Source organism: Halyomorpha halys, unplaced genomic scaffold, assembly GCF_000696795.3.
Source record: "Halyomorpha halys isolate HHAL.00 unplaced genomic scaffold, Hhal_1.1 Scaffold705.1, whole genome shotgun sequence".
Taxonomy (NCBI): domain Eukaryota; kingdom Metazoa; phylum Arthropoda; class Insecta; order Hemiptera; family Pentatomidae; genus Halyomorpha; species Halyomorpha halys.
The window spans coordinates 353,310-372,485 of record NW_027116684.1 but is presented as its reverse complement, the minus strand read 5'-3'; the positions used below and the strand labels follow the sequence as shown (position 1 = coordinate 372,485).

The 19,176-nt window shown below is 29.4% G+C and overlaps 1 protein-coding gene across 2 annotated transcripts in view; it reads left to right on the top strand.

Moving 5' to 3' along the window:
• Positions 1 to 16,133, top strand: part of LOC106685505 (neurotrimin) — a gene marked incomplete at its 5' end in the record, with an annotated part of 372,379 nt that extends 356,246 nt beyond the window's left edge. The window contains 3 exon segments of one of the 2 annotated variants that reach the window (XM_067053419.1): positions 6,460 to 7,597; positions 14,197 to 14,366; positions 15,778 to 16,133. In XM_067053419.1, the coding sequence (XP_066909520.1) occupies positions 6,460 to 6,560 (101 nt within the window). 2 annotated transcript variants of the gene reach the window in all.
• Between the last annotated feature and the right edge of the window lie 3,043 nt (positions 16,134 to 19,176).

Sequence of the window (19,176 nt, the reverse complement as noted above, 5' to 3'; positions counted from 1 at the left end):
ATTTCCCATAAGTTGCTGTTATATTGAAGAACATATCACCCTAAGCAAACACTACAAACAATTATTTTGAATAAAAGGACTGTATTAAATTAATTTTTAGATATGCTTTATTTTTAAAATATCGTGCTAAGGGAAATTAATTAGAAATAGCTTGTTTTGTGAGATATGGCCTCATATTGTAGTTATTGATGTATAAAATGATAAATGTGATTTTAATATAATATTGCACAATATTTCATTGTGCCCGTCAACAGAACTTGAATGGTTTTTTTTTTTATATTCTTTACATCTCTTTATTTACTTTTATTTTATAATATATTATTCTTGTTATCATTAATTTATTTCAATATCTATACTGCCCTTCTTAGATACTTCACCTATCTATGAAATTATTATTTTTAAATTTTTAAAAAATATCTAATGGCATTGACAATTACTCTGTTGTATTAACCCATCTGCTTTGTACTGATATTAATTATTATTCTTAATAATTAAAGCTGTATTATTTTTGAAATTATTGTTCTCATATTCATACCTTACAGTTCAAAAAGAAAACAATAGATATTTTGAAAAAAAATTAATTCTTAACTAATTAACTAGAAACTTCATTTACTTACAATTGTTGTGTAATTGTATTGTTTTACTAAAAAAAAAAAATATATACTAGGGTAAGTAATGCTTTTATTTATTAATTTTAATTTATATTCTGTACACTTTAGTGTTAAAAAATTAATTTAAGAAAATTATTTTTTTCGAAAAGCTGTTTTATTTTTCATTCTAGGACACGACTATGAGAGAAATAAAACTTCAAAACATTGCCAAAATATAGTTATTTTATTATTGACTGAGTCTCAAGGCCCTTAGAAAAATTAATATTTAAATATATATAGCTGCACTTTTTTCAAATTAACAGAATTTTATTAAAGACAATACATAATAGTTAGTATTTAATTGAGAAAAAATAGTAAAAGGACTAAATTTAGGATAATTTTCACATACTCAAATATAGTATAAAAATTCGAAAATACATAAAATATTTTGTTAGAAATTACTGAAGAAAATAACTTTTAAAAAATGTAGTTGTTAAAAAAATTAAAATAAACAAATATTGAAAAAGAGATACTATTTCGAATTAAGACAGTTTGAGAATGCTGTTCAAAACGGTTCTGTATTAAGAATAATTTATGGTTCATTATTGGCGGTAGAATCGCTAAGGAAATTTCTCTGAAATGCATAAAACTTAAATCCGAAGCCTATTCACAGCGTTGAGCCCGTCAGGGCTGGTGAGGTTGGCCGAGTTATTAGATTTCCCAGAGTTGTGTGTTATAACTCAAACCACAACGGGCCCACAGTCCTGTTAGATTAAAATTCAAATTTTATAACGAAACTTGTTTGACAAAGTTTTCTAACTAGTCTAAAACAAAGGTAGCAACTCCTAACTGACATATACAATTATTTTCTCTTTCTGCCCCTCTCATTTCCGAGTACGAGAGAGCTTGAGCGCATTTTAATAGCATCGTCCTAGTGGAATCTGGTCTTTTCGTGAAAACTAGAATTTATACGCCTTTTGGAAGCATCCAATGCTTAAATCCTCCTGGTGACATAAACACTAAGGGTCAACTTGAAGAATGGATTCATATCGGGAAGTTGAAGAAATCTCAAGTGTGTTATCCTTATTACAAGCATGGAAAACACTCAGTAAACAGAAAATAAAATATAAGGATTGCACTAAAAAATTGTTTTTTGTTCATTTTTGACTGTTTTGCATTCATCAACATTGACAAGCTGTATCCCAAAGACTATTGGATCTACAGACACCAGTTTTGTCTCAAATTCAAATACAATTTAATTATATTTTTATTTACTTACAAAACAACAATAAAAAAAAAAGCCTCGATCTTGAGCCTTGGCCTCCTTTCTTCTATACCCCAAGTGATGTTGAAATTTTGCATCTTGTTAGTACTTGCACATTTTGAACATTATGTAGCAATACTACTTGATGCATTGATAAGTGAGATTAAATTTTCTAAAATTTGAAGCCAAACTTTAAGGTAAGATGTATCTATAAATCCAACAGTAATGAGATACAATTTCCCATGTGACGGCAGAAAATAAGTCAATATTTTTTTATTGCATTTCAAACGATATTATTTGATCATGCATGACACATCTTGAACGAGTCCAGCTTTACAAGCTTGATATTAATCCATTAAGAATAACTAAAGATATTTCTTGAGCTACCAGCGAACATTGGTTTATATCTGCTTAAGAATCGCAAAGAGGAATATTTAAATAAAAAAATACAGAAGTTGTTACCATTGTATTGGCTCTGTATTAGAACTATGTTTTTTTTAAATAAAAAAATCTGTCGGGGTTATTCATGAATTATAAATAAAAATTAGACAAAGATTTTTAATTTATTTTATATATGGAACATATAGTAAGGAGAAATACTGCGATTTAAAAAAAAATTCGTTTCCCTAAATAAACCTTTTAAGGTCCCTTAGTCCATACATCTAAAATTCGCAATATGATATGATTGAGTTTGTGTGTGTGCTTAACCTGACTCAAGGACGAAAAAATGTAGTTTTTAGTAAAGTTAAAACATTACGCCATTAAAGCAATTAAATGCCGTTAAATGGGTTGTGACAAAATTTTTTCGCAAAAATCTACTTATTGGTAATACTTCTTTGTTTGCAAAAAAACTGCAGTTTCAATTTTGATAACACTTGCTGCACATTGATACAATCAAGTTCTCTTTACTATCTCCAAGGTTTATCCTCACTGAAATAGTCAGACTTGGCTTGAATACCAAAGAGCTTCCTCCGAGGTGACTTTAATTTCGTTGATTTGAAGTAAGCAAAAGTAAACACAGATTTAAAAAAAAAAAAATAAACTGTTGTAACAACCATGAAAACGCAAGAAACACGAAAATATAGTGACAGTAGTTCATTTACCAGACGAACAAATATTACTATATTTCTATAGTAAGGACAAGTATAACAATCGTGAATAATTTTATTATTACCCTATTATAAAAAATGATTCCGTAATGACAGCCTTCTTATTGCCATGAAACATCAGAAAACAATATTGATTAGTAAAAATAGTTTAACATGTGGACAGTTGGATGTGTGAAGGACGGGCCAAACAAACCATAAACAAGTTAATGGGTGATTGTTTTACGGATTGTCAGCAATTGCCAATCGGTTGCCCAGTGGGGTTGGCTGTTAGTGAATTTAGACCGCATTCAGAGAGCAAACTGCTTTGGAGTTGAACTTCTGGTCTGAATAGAGCAATCACTGGATCACTATGTTTTCAGAATTTAAATCCGTCGTAAGTGATTCAGGGGTTATTTGAGTTCTAGCGTTATATCAAATAGAGATTAAATTTTTTTAATCAGCGTCATATAAAATAAATCTTTTTTTTTCAATACCGAAGACCATTCAATAATTGAGATTAAAACACCTGATTTGATACAGTCGATAGCATACTAATACTTTATTTCAATTTTTCCCGTTTAATGATTCCCTGAGCGATTTATTACTCTAGTAATGCTACTCCCACAACTTCGTCAAGTAAAGTTATACAGCACAGAACATCTCTAGAGTATGATGGATTTAAAATTTGAAATGATGAAAACCTTTCAACTATGCGAATTGTGTTTTTAGGATTTCATCAGTTTTAGTTATCGAAACCTAAAAAGTTGTATGTATTTGGGCCATTCTATTATTGTTTGACCGTGGTAGATTCCAAATGATAGAACAACTTTTTAGTAATAACAGATAATTCATCGTAATTTCATTTGAATAATGTTGTCACAACTACAGTAACACTCCTGAATATAGTTTTCTGTAAAACTTGAGAAGAAGAAATGCCAAACTCCAGGCCAGGGACGACTTCGATGGGCCGGGTACGTCGCACGTATGATTCGGCGATACTCGGGAAGGTGCTTTCGGGAAAGATACATGGACAGTGAAAGGTTGGCAGGCAAACGAAGGAAGGACTACTCTACTATCCTGGGAGTCCGAAACTGGAGGGCTGCAGCAGATGATCGTATTGACTAGCAAAAACTTTCAGAGGAGGCCCTGTCTCGGTGACGGGATGTAGCGCCGTGTATGCTAAAAGGTATTGATGGCCTGACTAGTTCAAACTTAAAATTGCATTAGGTGACACGTCCACCTTCTTATGTTATAGGGCTGAAATATTAAAAATAATATCGATTATGTTTATTTGTGTTATTAGAGCAAACATGAATTGCTCTATGTATGTTGACAGACAAAATTAGTAAAGAAGAAAAAATAACACTGCAAGTACCGACGGGAAATTGTATAAAATGAATAAAGAAAGTCGCTAAATAGTATGTGGTATCAACCTATGATAACGCCGAAATTTTTCAAAACTTCTATATTGCTTATGGATAATAAAAGTTGAACCAAGGTTTACAGGACACATAAATAGAGAGTTCTAAAGGCATAAATGAATTAACAATTTAGGAGAAAAATATATGAAAAAAACAAATAAATAAAAGGAAAACTAAATCTTTTCCATGTTTCGTATGCTACTCATAAACGTATAATTGTGTTTTAGTTAGTTACTATGCCTGCCAAAAAAAAAAAATACCAAGACATTTCCTTAAAAATTTAGGATCCATTGGTACCTAAATTTTCACCGAAAAACATAATTATTCACTAATGCTCTATTTTGTTCTTTGTCGATCCGTTTCTGAAGACTTGGCAATTGCTTTTGTTTTTTAGGGCGTGAAATTGCGACGGGGACAAGAGCCCTCGAAGGAGCTAACAGAGCAGAACAGTGATCCAGTTTTATCACAGCCAAGGAGGAGTCTAAACTAACCCTCCTCCTCCCCCCCCCCCAATCTTAAAGGAGTCTTGTCAAATTTACTAGTTTATAAAAATAAAAAAATAAATATTTTTTTTAATATTTCGAAAAATATGGGCATAAATTTAGTTAGAAAAATATTAGTTTTTTGCCTGTAGTATTGATTATTTTTCTACAAAATTTGAAATTTTGATTTAATTTTCGTTGGCTTATAATAGTGGAACTAGGACTTTCTGTTTAGGGTATTCTTAATTTTCTAATCCTTATTTAGTTTTTCAGCATCATTGACCTTGGAATTTCCAATGGTAAGAAATGTTTTTTACAGATTTTGATAGTACAGACTTTAAGACGTATCATGCTCTTTTTAAATGTAATGAGTCCTGAAGATGTTGATCTCAAAGCACTGCAAAAAGTTTTAGAATTCATTGTTCCTTAAGGATTGATAATCATAATTGAGGCATTGGTTTATTATGTCTTCATCACTTAATAATTATAATCATCACCGGAAAATCAAATCTCCTCAGACGGGCTATGAAACTCAATTTATGATGACGGATTCATACTGGAAATAGTATTTTAAAGCGGTTTTTGGCTTAAAGTTTCTATTTACCATAGCAATTAATCACAGATCGTTTAAAACCGTAGAAAAAAATTTTTGGAAATTTTTGCGACTTTGGCCTTCATTTTATACCTGAAACACGTTAAAAATCACCCAATTGGAAATTCTATTCTGATGTGCACTATAGAAGTACTGGAAAGGGTTACAAAATTAACAGTACTCTTAAAAAATACCTCAGAAAAAATAAAAATATTGTTGAGATTAAGCAGGTGAACATCTCTTCTGGGTCACCCTGTATGTTGAGTCTTACAGCAGATTATATTTTAAATCAGGTGTAATGAGAATTAAATTATAATTATTTATTAATTAAAAACCAAAGAAAGTCAATAACATTTTTTCAATCCTCTTTTTATCCGACTATAAAATTGTTTTGAGTATTTGGAAAACTCTGAAAGAATTTAGCTGTATTAATGAAAATTCTAATAGCATTTTATGTACGAAGCTTTATCGGTAATTAGTTAGTTAAAATGTTTTTTTCTTTTTATCGCAAAACCATTCAATTACTACTTAACATTGTATTGTAGTGCTAATAAACTTTTTTTTTTTATTATTCATAATGGAGTGGATTTCGTTAACCGTAGATTTATATAATCTAGTCAGAAACTGTTCATTGACCGTAAAACATATTTTAATTGCTTTTCAACGTTAAGGCTTGAATTTTAAAAATTCATCAACGTAATTTTATCGAAATTCCTCTTGTGAAATTTCCGCATAAATTTACAATGGTGAATACATGAAATCTAGATCGAAAAATTTAAGCCCAATTAAGGTAAAACAGTAATTTTCTCAATAATCATCTCTGCTACCCCTGACTGTAAACAGTGTAATTCATGTCTTCATTGGCCTAAGCTGCAAATTAAGTATAAAGAGATATTTTTTTTGTTTTTTTAGCACTCCTCCCTACAAAAGACTTTTAGATCAGTTCCTAATAAACGGTGAACTGTTTTTATTACTGCTGATTGTTATGAAGATTTTATTAATTTATTTTTGTTTTATTACAGAGTTCCCGGCAGCGATGCAACACGGAGGCCAGGCACACCACCGCAGCTCCCACCTGTCCTGCTTGGTATTGTGCGTCGTGTTCTTGATACTCACGACGTAACCGCACTAATAGAAGCAGAAACTTAATCCAACACCTCACCTTCTTTTTTTTTAAAAAACCAAAACCAAAAAAAAAATTCCAAAAATCAATGCCTTCATCCGCGTCCAGAGCCTTTATTCATGCCTTTATTTTTTTACCATATTATTTCGATCTTTACCAGTTATCACTCTCTGACATTCCTGTTCATCATAAATATATGAACAGAGATCCCGTTTAAAATAAAAAATATTAAAAAAAAAAAAAGTAAAAAATTACTAAAATGGGCTAAGTAAATATAGTTTTCGATTTAATTGTAGGTTTGCTCTCTTTAAATGGCCGTAAAAACTTCAACATAGACATCATGTCTCAATTAAAGGCTGTATTTGAGTTATCGAGTGCTATTTCAATGATATTTTATAAATATTAAAACCATTATAAGTGTCTAGCTGTTTTCTGAGAGAGAAATAAATAATTTAAAAAATACATTTAAAAAATGAAAGTATATATATTGTAAATATACATTATTATAATTATTATATATATAAACGTTGAAATAGAAACGTATTTTAAACTTGTATATTTTAAGAAAAACGTATTTATCAAGGATTGTTGATTGTTATTTTTATTATTAAATTTATTGGCAATTGTATTTGGGATAAGTATATGAGGGTCATATAACCTAGACAATAGGATATATGGAGATGGCCTAATGTCGCTGGACTTGTCCAACTTAATGGATTGTAAATTTTTTTTCTGTTCATTCTTCCTTTTGTCTTTTGTGGATATAAACTGTTATATATATATGTATATCAAGAAATGTGTGTATAAAATTTTTAAAAATACGGAGTAAATTGTTTGAGGGGTCCTATAATTGAATTATAAAGCATTTGTGATAGAGTGGGGTGATTTTGCCAAGAGAAGAGGTATTCCGAATAATTATTTAAACAAATATACACCCTCACCCCCGTCTTTTAATGCCTGTCTCGACTAAAGTATCTTCCCAATCCTAACCCTCTTCTGGGGATTAACATATTGCGGTGCCATGCTTTTCTGACAAGGTAAGCTGCATAGAAATATTTTGATAATTATTTTATTATGTTATAGTTGCCGGTATTTTTAAGAATAATATAATTTTCCATGGTGATGAAGCTAAGATGTGATTAGACCATGGAAATAACTAATTAAGCATGGGAGTAGTAGGCAGAGGGGAGCAGGGGGAAGCAGCGGCTCCACCATGGATCTTTGGGATCCAAGAAAAAAAAATAGTGAACTTCTTCCTATTGTAATTTACTGTTCATTTTTTCCAATTTACTTCCATTTTAATAATCTCAGAATGTTTGTTGAAAATAAATGAAAAAAGGCAACATCCTGGAAGAGGTAGTTAATGTTTTTGCCAGCAATCCCTGGCTGATGCTGTCATAGCAAACCTCTTCATAATCTCTTATATTCTTGTATTTATTGTGTGTATTGTATGTATTAATGTATAAAATAATTATGCTTATGCTTGATTTACAAGGTTCATTGTCAATAATTTATTGCGATTATGGATAATAAAAATGCAATGATTCAATTTTATGAAATAGAAATAAAATTGTGGGGTGTTTCTTTGAATGCGAAATTACATATTTTTCTTTTACCCTTCGTTTCGGGTTGGACTATATACATACACACACACAAATATATGTGTCTGTAATGGTCTGAGGTCTTCTCTCCCCATCTTGCCTACGCCCATGTAATTCAGCACTAATTATTAAATAATAATGCACTGCATATTATATATTTGCTTATTGATTACAAAACATGCATGATGACTACAAGTGCGAAATCTATATAAAATTGTAAACAAGTATAAATATAGACAATGAGTATGAAACAATAGATAATTTCTTATTTAAACTATTTATTTTAAAATGTCCTATTATAAGGTTATTCATGATCTTTAGCATGTTAAAAGTGAGTAAAATAGAGAAATATTTCTTTCTTTTAGCATGTTAAAACGATATAATATTTAACATGAGTAAGAGTTTATTAATAGGTCTGCTAAATGGAGAACGAAGTAGAACAACAAACCAGCATATCCACACCATTTTGTCTGTTGTCGTTTTGATATGTAAGTTACTCACAGTCGTGTTGTTTTTGTTTTGGACGTTATTAAAAACTCTAATTAATTAATGGATAAAAATAATGATAAAGTAATGGACATAAAAACTAGGAGAGGAAAGAACGAACAAGAGATGTGGGAGAAGGATGATGTGAAGAAGCTGCTGGAAATGGTATTATCTCATAAAAATTACAAGGCTGCAAAACAAGTTGCTCAGAAAATCCGCAAGAATCGCCTCTGCATTTGATATATAACACGGTCTTTAAATTACGCTAATCCCAACCCAATACTTATAATATTTAGCATGCTACGTTTTACATTTAACACAGCATAAATATCCCTTATATTATCTTTTGGACAACACTTGTTTAACATTTTTTTAATATAATATTGGTATATGTTTTTCACTGTAGTTTATTAATAAATTGTCGAATAAAAAATTCGTAAATGGATAGCGTATCTTGGGAATGAAACTCAAAAGCAACAAAAAAAGTAAAACTGGCAGGTGTGTATGCTTTATCGGTCCCTCCCTTTCTCCCCGTTTTCCGTTTATCTCCTGAGTCATTATCACCTGGTAATTGGAAACTCTGGCGCTTTTCCAGCTTATCTATTCATACGAGTATGGCCACTCGACAATTTTTCATTTTAAGCAACGGGAAGAAAAAATCTGATCGTGAAAATTGTGAAATTCGCCTACAAAAAAAAAAAAAAAAAAAAAAAAAACTGTACAAAAACAATTGGGAAAAAATTTGATTTCGAGGAAAAATGCGATATTCCGCTGGTGGAGATCGAGTACCCAACCAGTGCAGATTTTAAAATCAATAGAGATGTAACTAATATCTCCACCAACCGAAAATTCATAAAATCTATTTCGTTTTTTACTTGTTCATGATCAGACCATCTTCAATTATAGACAGTACATCCCTGATGGAAAAATCCACGGAAAATGCACTTCGTGGTATTCGTGCCTGCCCCACAAAGCGTGTAGCCAGCTTCCATCACGTGTGTTACAGTTATAGATAACATAAGATCTTGTTGGAGGTTTGACTAGTTTATATCAAAACCGGGGAAAACAAGACAAGTTGATTCATTTAAAAATTACGATATAAACAAAAATATTTAGGTTCGAAATAAATATAAGGGAAAAAAAAAGAAACTATCCAAGAAATCAAAAAAAAAAAAAGAAAACTATATTAACAGGATTATCAACATTTTGCGTATTGAATGTTTTATGTATCGTGTACGGTTTTGTATTAAGTGACTATTTTTGTCCATATTAAAGTTTGACATTGATGTATCCAGAAAGGGCGGTAAAAGTAGTATAAGTTGGTAAATAACCGAAATAGGTCAAAGTTTTTACACTGTACAATATAATGAATAATATGTGAAGAAGATGGTTGGGAGGTGCAGTCAGCAAACAATCAAAAAATTATTTATTTGTCAACTATTAACTCATCATAATGTATTGTAATAATGATATTCTTTATGTTGCAAGCCGTAATAAGGAAATAATATAACAGGCCTTTGAGTAAAATACAAAAATTTAAAAAATACAAATCATGAAGTAATAAAGCAGAAAAAAAGTATCTCTAATAACAATAAATTGGAAAAGAATGAAACAATAATAATTAAAAAAATAAATTAATAAAAAAAAAAGAAACAAATAAAATAAAACCGTCTATCACATTATTTCTCATAACTAATAATAAAATAAAATGAAAAGGAAAAAAAATAAATGAAGTAATGATAATTAACAAGAAAGAGCAATTAATGTTTATATATATATAATGCATGATCTTGTATGGAGATAATATATAAGTTTTTAATATAACAATCAATTTAATAAAAACATCAATTGTAAAAGAAGAATAATAATAAAAAGGCAACTAAAAAAATTCTCAAACAAATGATATGTCATAAAGTATATTATAATAATAAAATAAAAAAATATTATTAAGCAGAAGGCTTAAACAACATTTTATATCCATATTTGCAGATTCTAAATAGACATGTTAAACAAATGTTAATTGAAATCTTTTAATGTACCACTAATTTTAAAATTTTGACTTCTTTAACTGCCCCAATTATTGAGTCAATTAAATCGAGGCTTCGAAAATGGGCAAATAGTACTTTAAAAATCTACATCCAAAATTATTGTACTAACTAAACGATGATTTTCATTTAGAAAAACCTACATAACTATTGCCAAGTAAAATTTAATCCATCTTAGAAATAACTGAATCGTTGAAATATAAAATTTAAGTGATTTCAATAAAACTTTTTCTTTAATTGTAATTTATTCTGATTAGAAACTTTTTTTATTGTTACTTTATTACTTGATAAACAAACTATAAACTACATTGTAACGTGTGCTTTGCTTGATCACGGAACGACTTTCTTCACAATCACTAAACCAATTTTCTTTTCAAAGGCCATTCCTTTTTCCCAAACAAATAGCAGTTTCGTGATGCCATTAAGGCATATCTGTGAAAACTGTTTCCGCTTTCCATGCGCCACTAAGGGCTATAATGATTTTCAAAAGAAAATTTCAAATGCTCATTAGAACACAGAAATTATTTTGATGTAGTTATTAGTTAGTTAAAAGCTCAAAGTATCAATGCTAAATAAAATGTTTAATGTTTTGTGAAATTCTTACGTTGTAAGTAAAGCACGTGCTGAAAATGACCGAAATAGGTTAAATTTTTGTAGATAAGGCTGTGAAATGTGAGGTTACAGACATTAGACGTGCTTTCATTGATTTAGCGTATCAGATCTTATTCCTGCTTCTCTTTTATAAATTTTGCTTTGACCGATACTTAAGTTAGAAACTTATTGACATAAATTTTCTTTGAAACCAGTGAGGCAGAAGATAACTTCGTGGCATTTAACATTTTTAATTCTTAACATAGAGTTTTTAAGAAACAAAATTGTTGGCTTTAATTTTTCAACTTATACCTAATCCATATAACTATTTATTTATATGAAAAACAAAATCAAAGACCAAAAATAATAATAATTATTTTTAAAAAAATTATGAATAAAATAAAATTATCTTGGAAAAATTTTAAACTCCACCTATTTATAATTATATAGCTATATGCTTTTCTTTATTTTTTTTTTGCCCTGCTGTTCAATGCTAATGTTCATAATATTCTTAGTTTTTGGAATAAAAGTAATCCCCATTTTTCGAAAACTAAATAGTCTGATTAAAACATATGATATGATTAGGTTGATATAATAAAATGGGAAAACTAATACATTGGTCAAAAATAAAAGTCTTAAATAATTATTTTTTCTTTTATAGCTTGTAGAATATTTGACAAAATGACAGAACTAAATCCTAAAGTACAATCGTTCTGCACAAATTGGTTTTATCTAACTTTTATTATCCTCGAAAATTTTATTTTATTTGTTTAAAATTAAATCACTTTAAAATAATCCCAACGGAACCGTCCATTACCAAACTAAGAAAACTTCTTCCTAACTAAATTTCATTTAATTCCGAAATCCCAAAAGTTCTGACCAAACATAAATACAAAAAGTATATCCAGCCTGTTCTACTTTAATAATTCGCATCTTGAAGGAAAATAATTCCATTTCTCGTGAGAGAAATAATTTTCTTTAAGTATTTTTCTTCCGAAACTTTTACGAGCTGTCACGAAGTTTAATTGACAATATTTCCACCATTGCTTCCCTAATAAAATCTAAATATTGCACTCGTAAAACTTCAAATATCGTGGACTATCTAGTTCATCCCAAAATAATCACGCACTACTCAGAATAAAAATTATTAGGAATTTATTTTGTAGGATATAAAAAAATAATAAGCTACTCCTTTTTCATTTTTATTTTACTAAATTTTTTAGGGAGGGGGGAGAGGTTAAAATGTTAAAAATATTATTGACTTCCTTGTTTATAATTTTTGAACTACTAACATTAGATAAAAAATAATTGCAACTTAAGCTTCGTTATTTTAAAGTTTTTTTACTGCTGAAAAATCAATCCTCTGTCAGAGTTAGTTCATAGAGACATTAGTTTTCTATCCATAAAATGATAATTTATTCATATTCGAATTAATAAAATAAATGAAAAAAAAAAAAAAAGAAAAGAAAAATAAATGGTTCATTTTCTACGTTGCCAGCGATGCGGTGGGCTAAGGTATATTAAAGGAAGTGAAAGAAATCGGGGTTGGAACATGATTTTCCTGGAAAAGAAAAAGAGAGAAAACTTTTCTCTCACGTGGGTTGGTCTTCAACCCCTCAAAGTAGCTCTAACATTTATAGGGTGCATAGAGATAACATCAACCCTATAATTATGATTCGAAGTTATTTTATTTTATTTTCAATTAAGGATGAAATTATAAAATGAAAAAGTAAAACGTTGACTATTTTTTTCAACAAACATTAATCTCTCTAAACCAAAAAAAAAAATGCACAAATTTAAAATGAAACAGAACTTTTAAATTTATTTTGTGTTTGTAAAATATATTTAGAGCTTGATGAAGATTTGAATTATTTAATCACTCAAATAACTCTAATTGAATTAAAAGAATATAAATTTGACATCATGATTATTGCTCCTTGTTAGGAATAATATTAGTTTCAGTTTCTTTTTAATTGTCTTCTATGTCCAAAAACCATTAATTGTTCTAATACCCTTCCAATCTTTAAATCCCGTATCTTCAACTATCTTCTGTCCACCCAATGCCGGGAGAATAACAATTGAAAGTTTCAAAAAAGGTTTATTTGTTTTATGTCTCAGATTTTCGTTTACAATTGCAAATATGTACATTAGCAGAAATCGTATGTTTTCATTTATTATTTTTTAGTTTATTGTATTTGATTTTTTAACATTTTGTATTTATTATCAGGTCATCTTATGTTTTATGATATGACATGTCGTTTTATTTTATTTGTTCTATCATTATTTTTTATATTCTGTTATTTATTGTTGTTTATTTGTATCTTTTCAAATTCATTTTTTTATTCTTATTTTATGACGTTTTGTAATTTCATCCTTACTCTAAGGCTCTAAAGCCTCATTTACTACTATTCTAAAGGGATCAATCCCAGGATAAATAAAGATTATGATTATTATTATTATATTCTTCATGATAACTTGCTCTCATTTATATTTTTAGTGACTTATTTATTATCTTTTATTGTGACTATTTTCTAGGGCGAATCTACATTTATCATTGAATGATTGTTACTTGTAACACATCAAAAATAGGTTTTTTATTTTTCAATTTAATGAACAGGTCTCGTTTTTAGGTTCAGGAGAAACCAGATATATCCTTAAATTCTGATTTTTCCATATTATATTAACAGGAAATACTGGAAATTATTAAACTGAATTTCCTCAGTAAATTATATTAATACAAAGGCACATACATATTCATATAGATTCCTGAGTTTAATGAATGATGACGTGTATGTTAATAAGCTATCAACCAATGATGCAATCATAAAATCCTCTTAATTGAAATTAATTAATACTGATTTTAAGCGATACTAACTTAATGGAATTATTTATTATTAATTTTCATTATTCCAGGTCTGGCTGTAGTTGTTATGCAGACAGAGGTTGAGCTCTCAGAATTCATCCAACACCGATATAAACCCTAACCCTCTTCTCGACGCCTACTAAAATATTCATTGGCCATTATTTTTCCATTCATTGTCATAATGCGGTCGCATATTTTTGGATTAGGTTGTCAACAAGTGGTAAATACCTAAATAATATTGTACCAGAGATAAAAGAGTCGACCTTAATGCTTCATGAAATAGATTCTTTATCAATATTGAATATGTTTATTATTTAAAATATCAATGTCTTGTAATAGCCATACACTCAAGGAATGATTCATGTGTTGAAATCTACTAGTGATACTTCAACTTACTATATGACAGTGAATTGTATAGTTCATTATAACCAATCTTCTTATAATAAAAAGACAAAATAAGCCAGTTGTGCCGCAAAGTGCACATCAAACCCGAACAAATTATAACATCTACGAAGCCCTCCTGTGCCATCTTTCCAAATCATATCCAGAAATATATTGCAATACGCTCTATAAGAGCTTACGGCAGAACCTAGTTTCTTCGAAACTGGTTGATAGATATGCGAAAACCTTGAATTGGTAAGCAGCCAACATGGTAAACTCTTTCGAGACGAATGCTACTTTACTGCCATCAATTGAAAAGTCCAGTTGTCTGGTTGTTCCTCACAGACCACTTACACCGGGTCGAGATGAGCATTGAAAATATTAGATCCGGTAAAAAGTTATTTTCTTGTGTTAAACACCGAACTTGCATTGAAGCATTGAGTTTAAGAATCAACCATATTCAGGAATTGAGAAAGCAATACTCACTTGACATATGTATTTTTTGTATCGAGGAAACGGTATTCAAAAGGAGTTTGAAAAACATGTTTCGATCTAAGCCAAAAAAAATCCAGGCACTGCTTAATGCTTCAAACGAAATGACAGGATGAATTATTTCTTTGAATTGAACTAAGTTCATTTTAATTAATGAAAGATAATAGTAAATCAATACAATTATACAGATTACTGCATTGAATAATACTTAATAAATTAATTTTACTTAATCTTCATTAAATATGCATACATTATCAGTGTCACCAAATTGCGGATTTATTTTCCTTTTTTTCAGTTAAAAATAAATAACTTCAAAAATGTTTTTTCTTCATAATTCCGCCTTCAGACATCAAAGCATAGTAAAAGATACTGTTTATATATAAACAGACCTACCTGCACGAATTTATTTTTCTTTGAATGGACACATTTTCATCAATATGTTAATAAAGCAAAATAAAATAGAAATTTTAAACTCGAAAATTTTCCCAGAGATTTAGAGGTGTAAATACATTTGATAAATTCTGGCTAAAATCAATTATAAATTATTTATCTTAAATATTTTTTTTTTATATCTTAGACGAAAACCACTAAAATGTTCAGTTAGCTTGAGTTGTTAAATAATATAATAAATGAATAGTAGGACTAATGAAGAACTCTTAATATAACATTTTGTTTATCTTTTTATATTATTACAGCAAGAAAAATAAAATAATGTTCTCATTATTTATAAATTAATAGCAATGTTTTTCCGGTTTCAGGGACACAGCCGGCTGATCTTGTATATAGGACTACCCTGCTCACTCATGCCGGCAGTGAACCGTAAAGACATTGAAAGTGTGGCTTTTAATTTTAATGTAATGTAGTTTTATGGTTAATAAATAAATAAAAAGAAAAAGAAAAAAATTCAAAAAATAAAAATTATTATTAAAAAAAATCTACATATAAAAATTTTAAAAATATGTGTAGTTACTAACATGAAATCAAAATGTGTAAATGTAAGAGAAAAATCTATTTAAAATAAACTAATTGTCACTCGTTTTGAGTTTCTTACCACTATGATTGTTAAAACTAGTACTATCTTTACTTATTATAGAAATATATGATTGTTGTATATTACTGTTAGTTTTAATATCCCCTATTTCTTTTCCAATACCATACAGAAGTATTTTAATTATCTGAACTATATTATATGTAGATTATTGGTGTATGTGAATTAGAAGGAGATGGTCAGGACTGGATTCAAGAAAAACAAAAAATAGTTTTTAAGAATTTATTGTTGGCCAACGTTTTGAACCACAATTCAGGTCTTCACCAATGCTGAAATACAAAGATGAAGCTAATCTAAGAGTATAAAAGTAAATTGTAAATAAAACAGATATAAAGATGGAGGTATAAAAAAAAATCTAAATAAACAAACAACATCAAACATAAATCAAAATATTAAGGAAATTAATGATCAATATAACTATATAGTCATATGAACTGATAAATAATTTAAATAAAGAATAATTCAATTTAATATTAGTATTTCAATACTATAATAAAATTCATAGTAATAAGTTTTATAGTTATGTATTTTAATAATAATGATTTAATAAATTTTAATATAATCTTGTGGTTAATTAATAGTTCTGTTTGGTAATATTTATTATTTTGGACTAGTTAATTATTCATTAATATGTCAGTTAATAAATCTTTTTGTTATCAATAAATTACTTACTATTCTTATTTATGTTTTATATTAGTTTGTTTATATATCTCTTTATACCACCATCCCTCATGTATTCGTTTTATTTACATGCCTTTTTTATACTCTTACATTAGCTCTACATACTTTACATCTCTTAATTTTAGCACTGATGAAGGCCTATTCTGTAGGTCAAAACGTCAGTCATCAATAAATAGTGGGAAACTAATAGGTTTTCTTCACCACAGTAAAGAAAACCCTTAATTATTTCCTTCTAAGTATTTTTAATAATCAGAGAAGGGAAAAGTCAATACCGTTGTACATTTTAAAATTTCTAATAAGTTGAATCATTTTGATTTTTTTTCGGAAATATTTACATTTAACATTCTCATTATTTTTTGGACCGAATTAAAATAATTATTTATCTATACGCAGAATTATTATCTCATAAAATCCAAAAGGCTTTGTCATTTGTAATTTTCACAATAAATTATTGCACTTAATCGCTTCACCAGAACATGAAATACATTAATTAAAATCTGAAATATAAATAACCTATAATCGAAATTATTTCCGAAGTATGTGAAAACTATAGATCCGTTATATCTATTACAGAAGGTAGTAGCCTGGATTATTCAAGTAGTTTATTATTCATAAAGTAGTATAACATTCGTGTCCAGCCTGGCTTGACATTTGCTTCCAATGTTTGCCTTCACATTTGACATCATTAATAAGCATTCCAATGATGTACCGACCACAATATTCGTCCAATTTTGGAATATATTGTCCAGTTGACACGTATTTATCCCTACCATTTACAGAAAATGGCTATCAAGTACCCGGAGGTACTTTGGCCTTTCAGCCATGCCTCTCACGGAACACCTAACCAGCAAAGGTAACCCTTCCAGGAACCCTATCCCGGCTGGAATCGCCCTTAAAACCCAAAAGACGCTACCCCCTTTCCACGGCAAGGTAGATAAACTATCAAGGGAGGATGACTTCAGAAACGACAAGATCAAAGAGCGATTAGAGTTACCTCTATTAATGACAACAATGGAAAGCATACTTAAATGGCTTGAACATGTTGGTCGAATTGACGAAGAAAGAGAACCCATAATGATAATGGAAGCTAGGGGTGAAGATTAAAGACTACACGGTTGTCCAAGGACCAAGAATATATGCAGAGGATCAAAGGTAAAGGGGGCGAAACACTCGCTGAATTGAAGCAACTGGGATGAGAAGACTGCACGCAGTGGATCGTAGCACCTCTTCGCAAATGATGGCTTGCAAAAGATAATCAAGAAGGAGTTTGGCTAAACATTTGGAATTCAATAATTTTTTTTCCGACGCACTTATATAAAATCTCTCACCCCTTCCGTTGAACTATCAAATATAACTTTATTAACCAAATTGTGATTTTTTTAAATACAACATTGATAAAAGTAGTAAAATGAAAGTCGCATCACTTTTTAAATAACAAGAAGATTTACACCAGACTTAAGAGTTACACCTAACATAATTTCACAAAACAAAAAGATTCATAGACTTCTAGTTGATATAATAGCTTCACAGATATTTGATATCAGATATCAATCAATCCAGTTGATACTGGCTCAACCGATGTTTTCAAGACTTTCAATGCTATCGCAATATTATTCATTTCAACGGCTCATTGAAAAGAGATGAAGAAGTTTAGACTAAAACCTGAAAATGGTTTGGAATGTACGATACTTAATCGCACAACCACTGGTCAAGAAACACAACTTCTTCACGAAGTACTAAAACCAAGATTCTTTAAAAATATTAACTGCGAGCAAACATGTCATCGGCATATATGGTGAATATGGTGTTAGGAATGGTTGGGATACCAGCTGTATAAACTGTATAGATGATAGGACCGAACGTACTACCTTGAGGAACACTAGTAGAGTGAGAGAAGAGGGATGAATACGAACTATTGTGGTTTACTATGAATAATCTATCCGTGTGAAAAGAGCGGATAATGAGAAAGTATGCAAGGAGTAGGAATTAATGCAAATTATACGATCAAATAGATTGTAGAATACGTACAGTTGTATATTTAATATTGTATACAAATATTTGTAGTTTAATGGATAAACAGCCTCATGTTAAATTGATAATGTGCATTTATAAGTATCATATTATGATTTTTGTTGGTATGATATGAAAATTAAACGTCCTAACACTTGCTGATATTATCACCTTCCTTTTCTAGCACCTTCAAACAGCCAACTCACTACTTGATAGTTGTTGTTAATGGTTTGGGGCAAGTATGTGGCAAGCCAAAATTCCGTAGCCGATAAAAATTTTGTGCAAATTGCTCAGAGCTACCGAAGTAAGAGAGCTCTATGGCAGCTCTAGATCCTTTATTAAGCTGTAATAGTATATTATTTACGTATTTAGCTTTAATTTAGCATTACATAAATATGGAGTAGATTGGAATAAAACC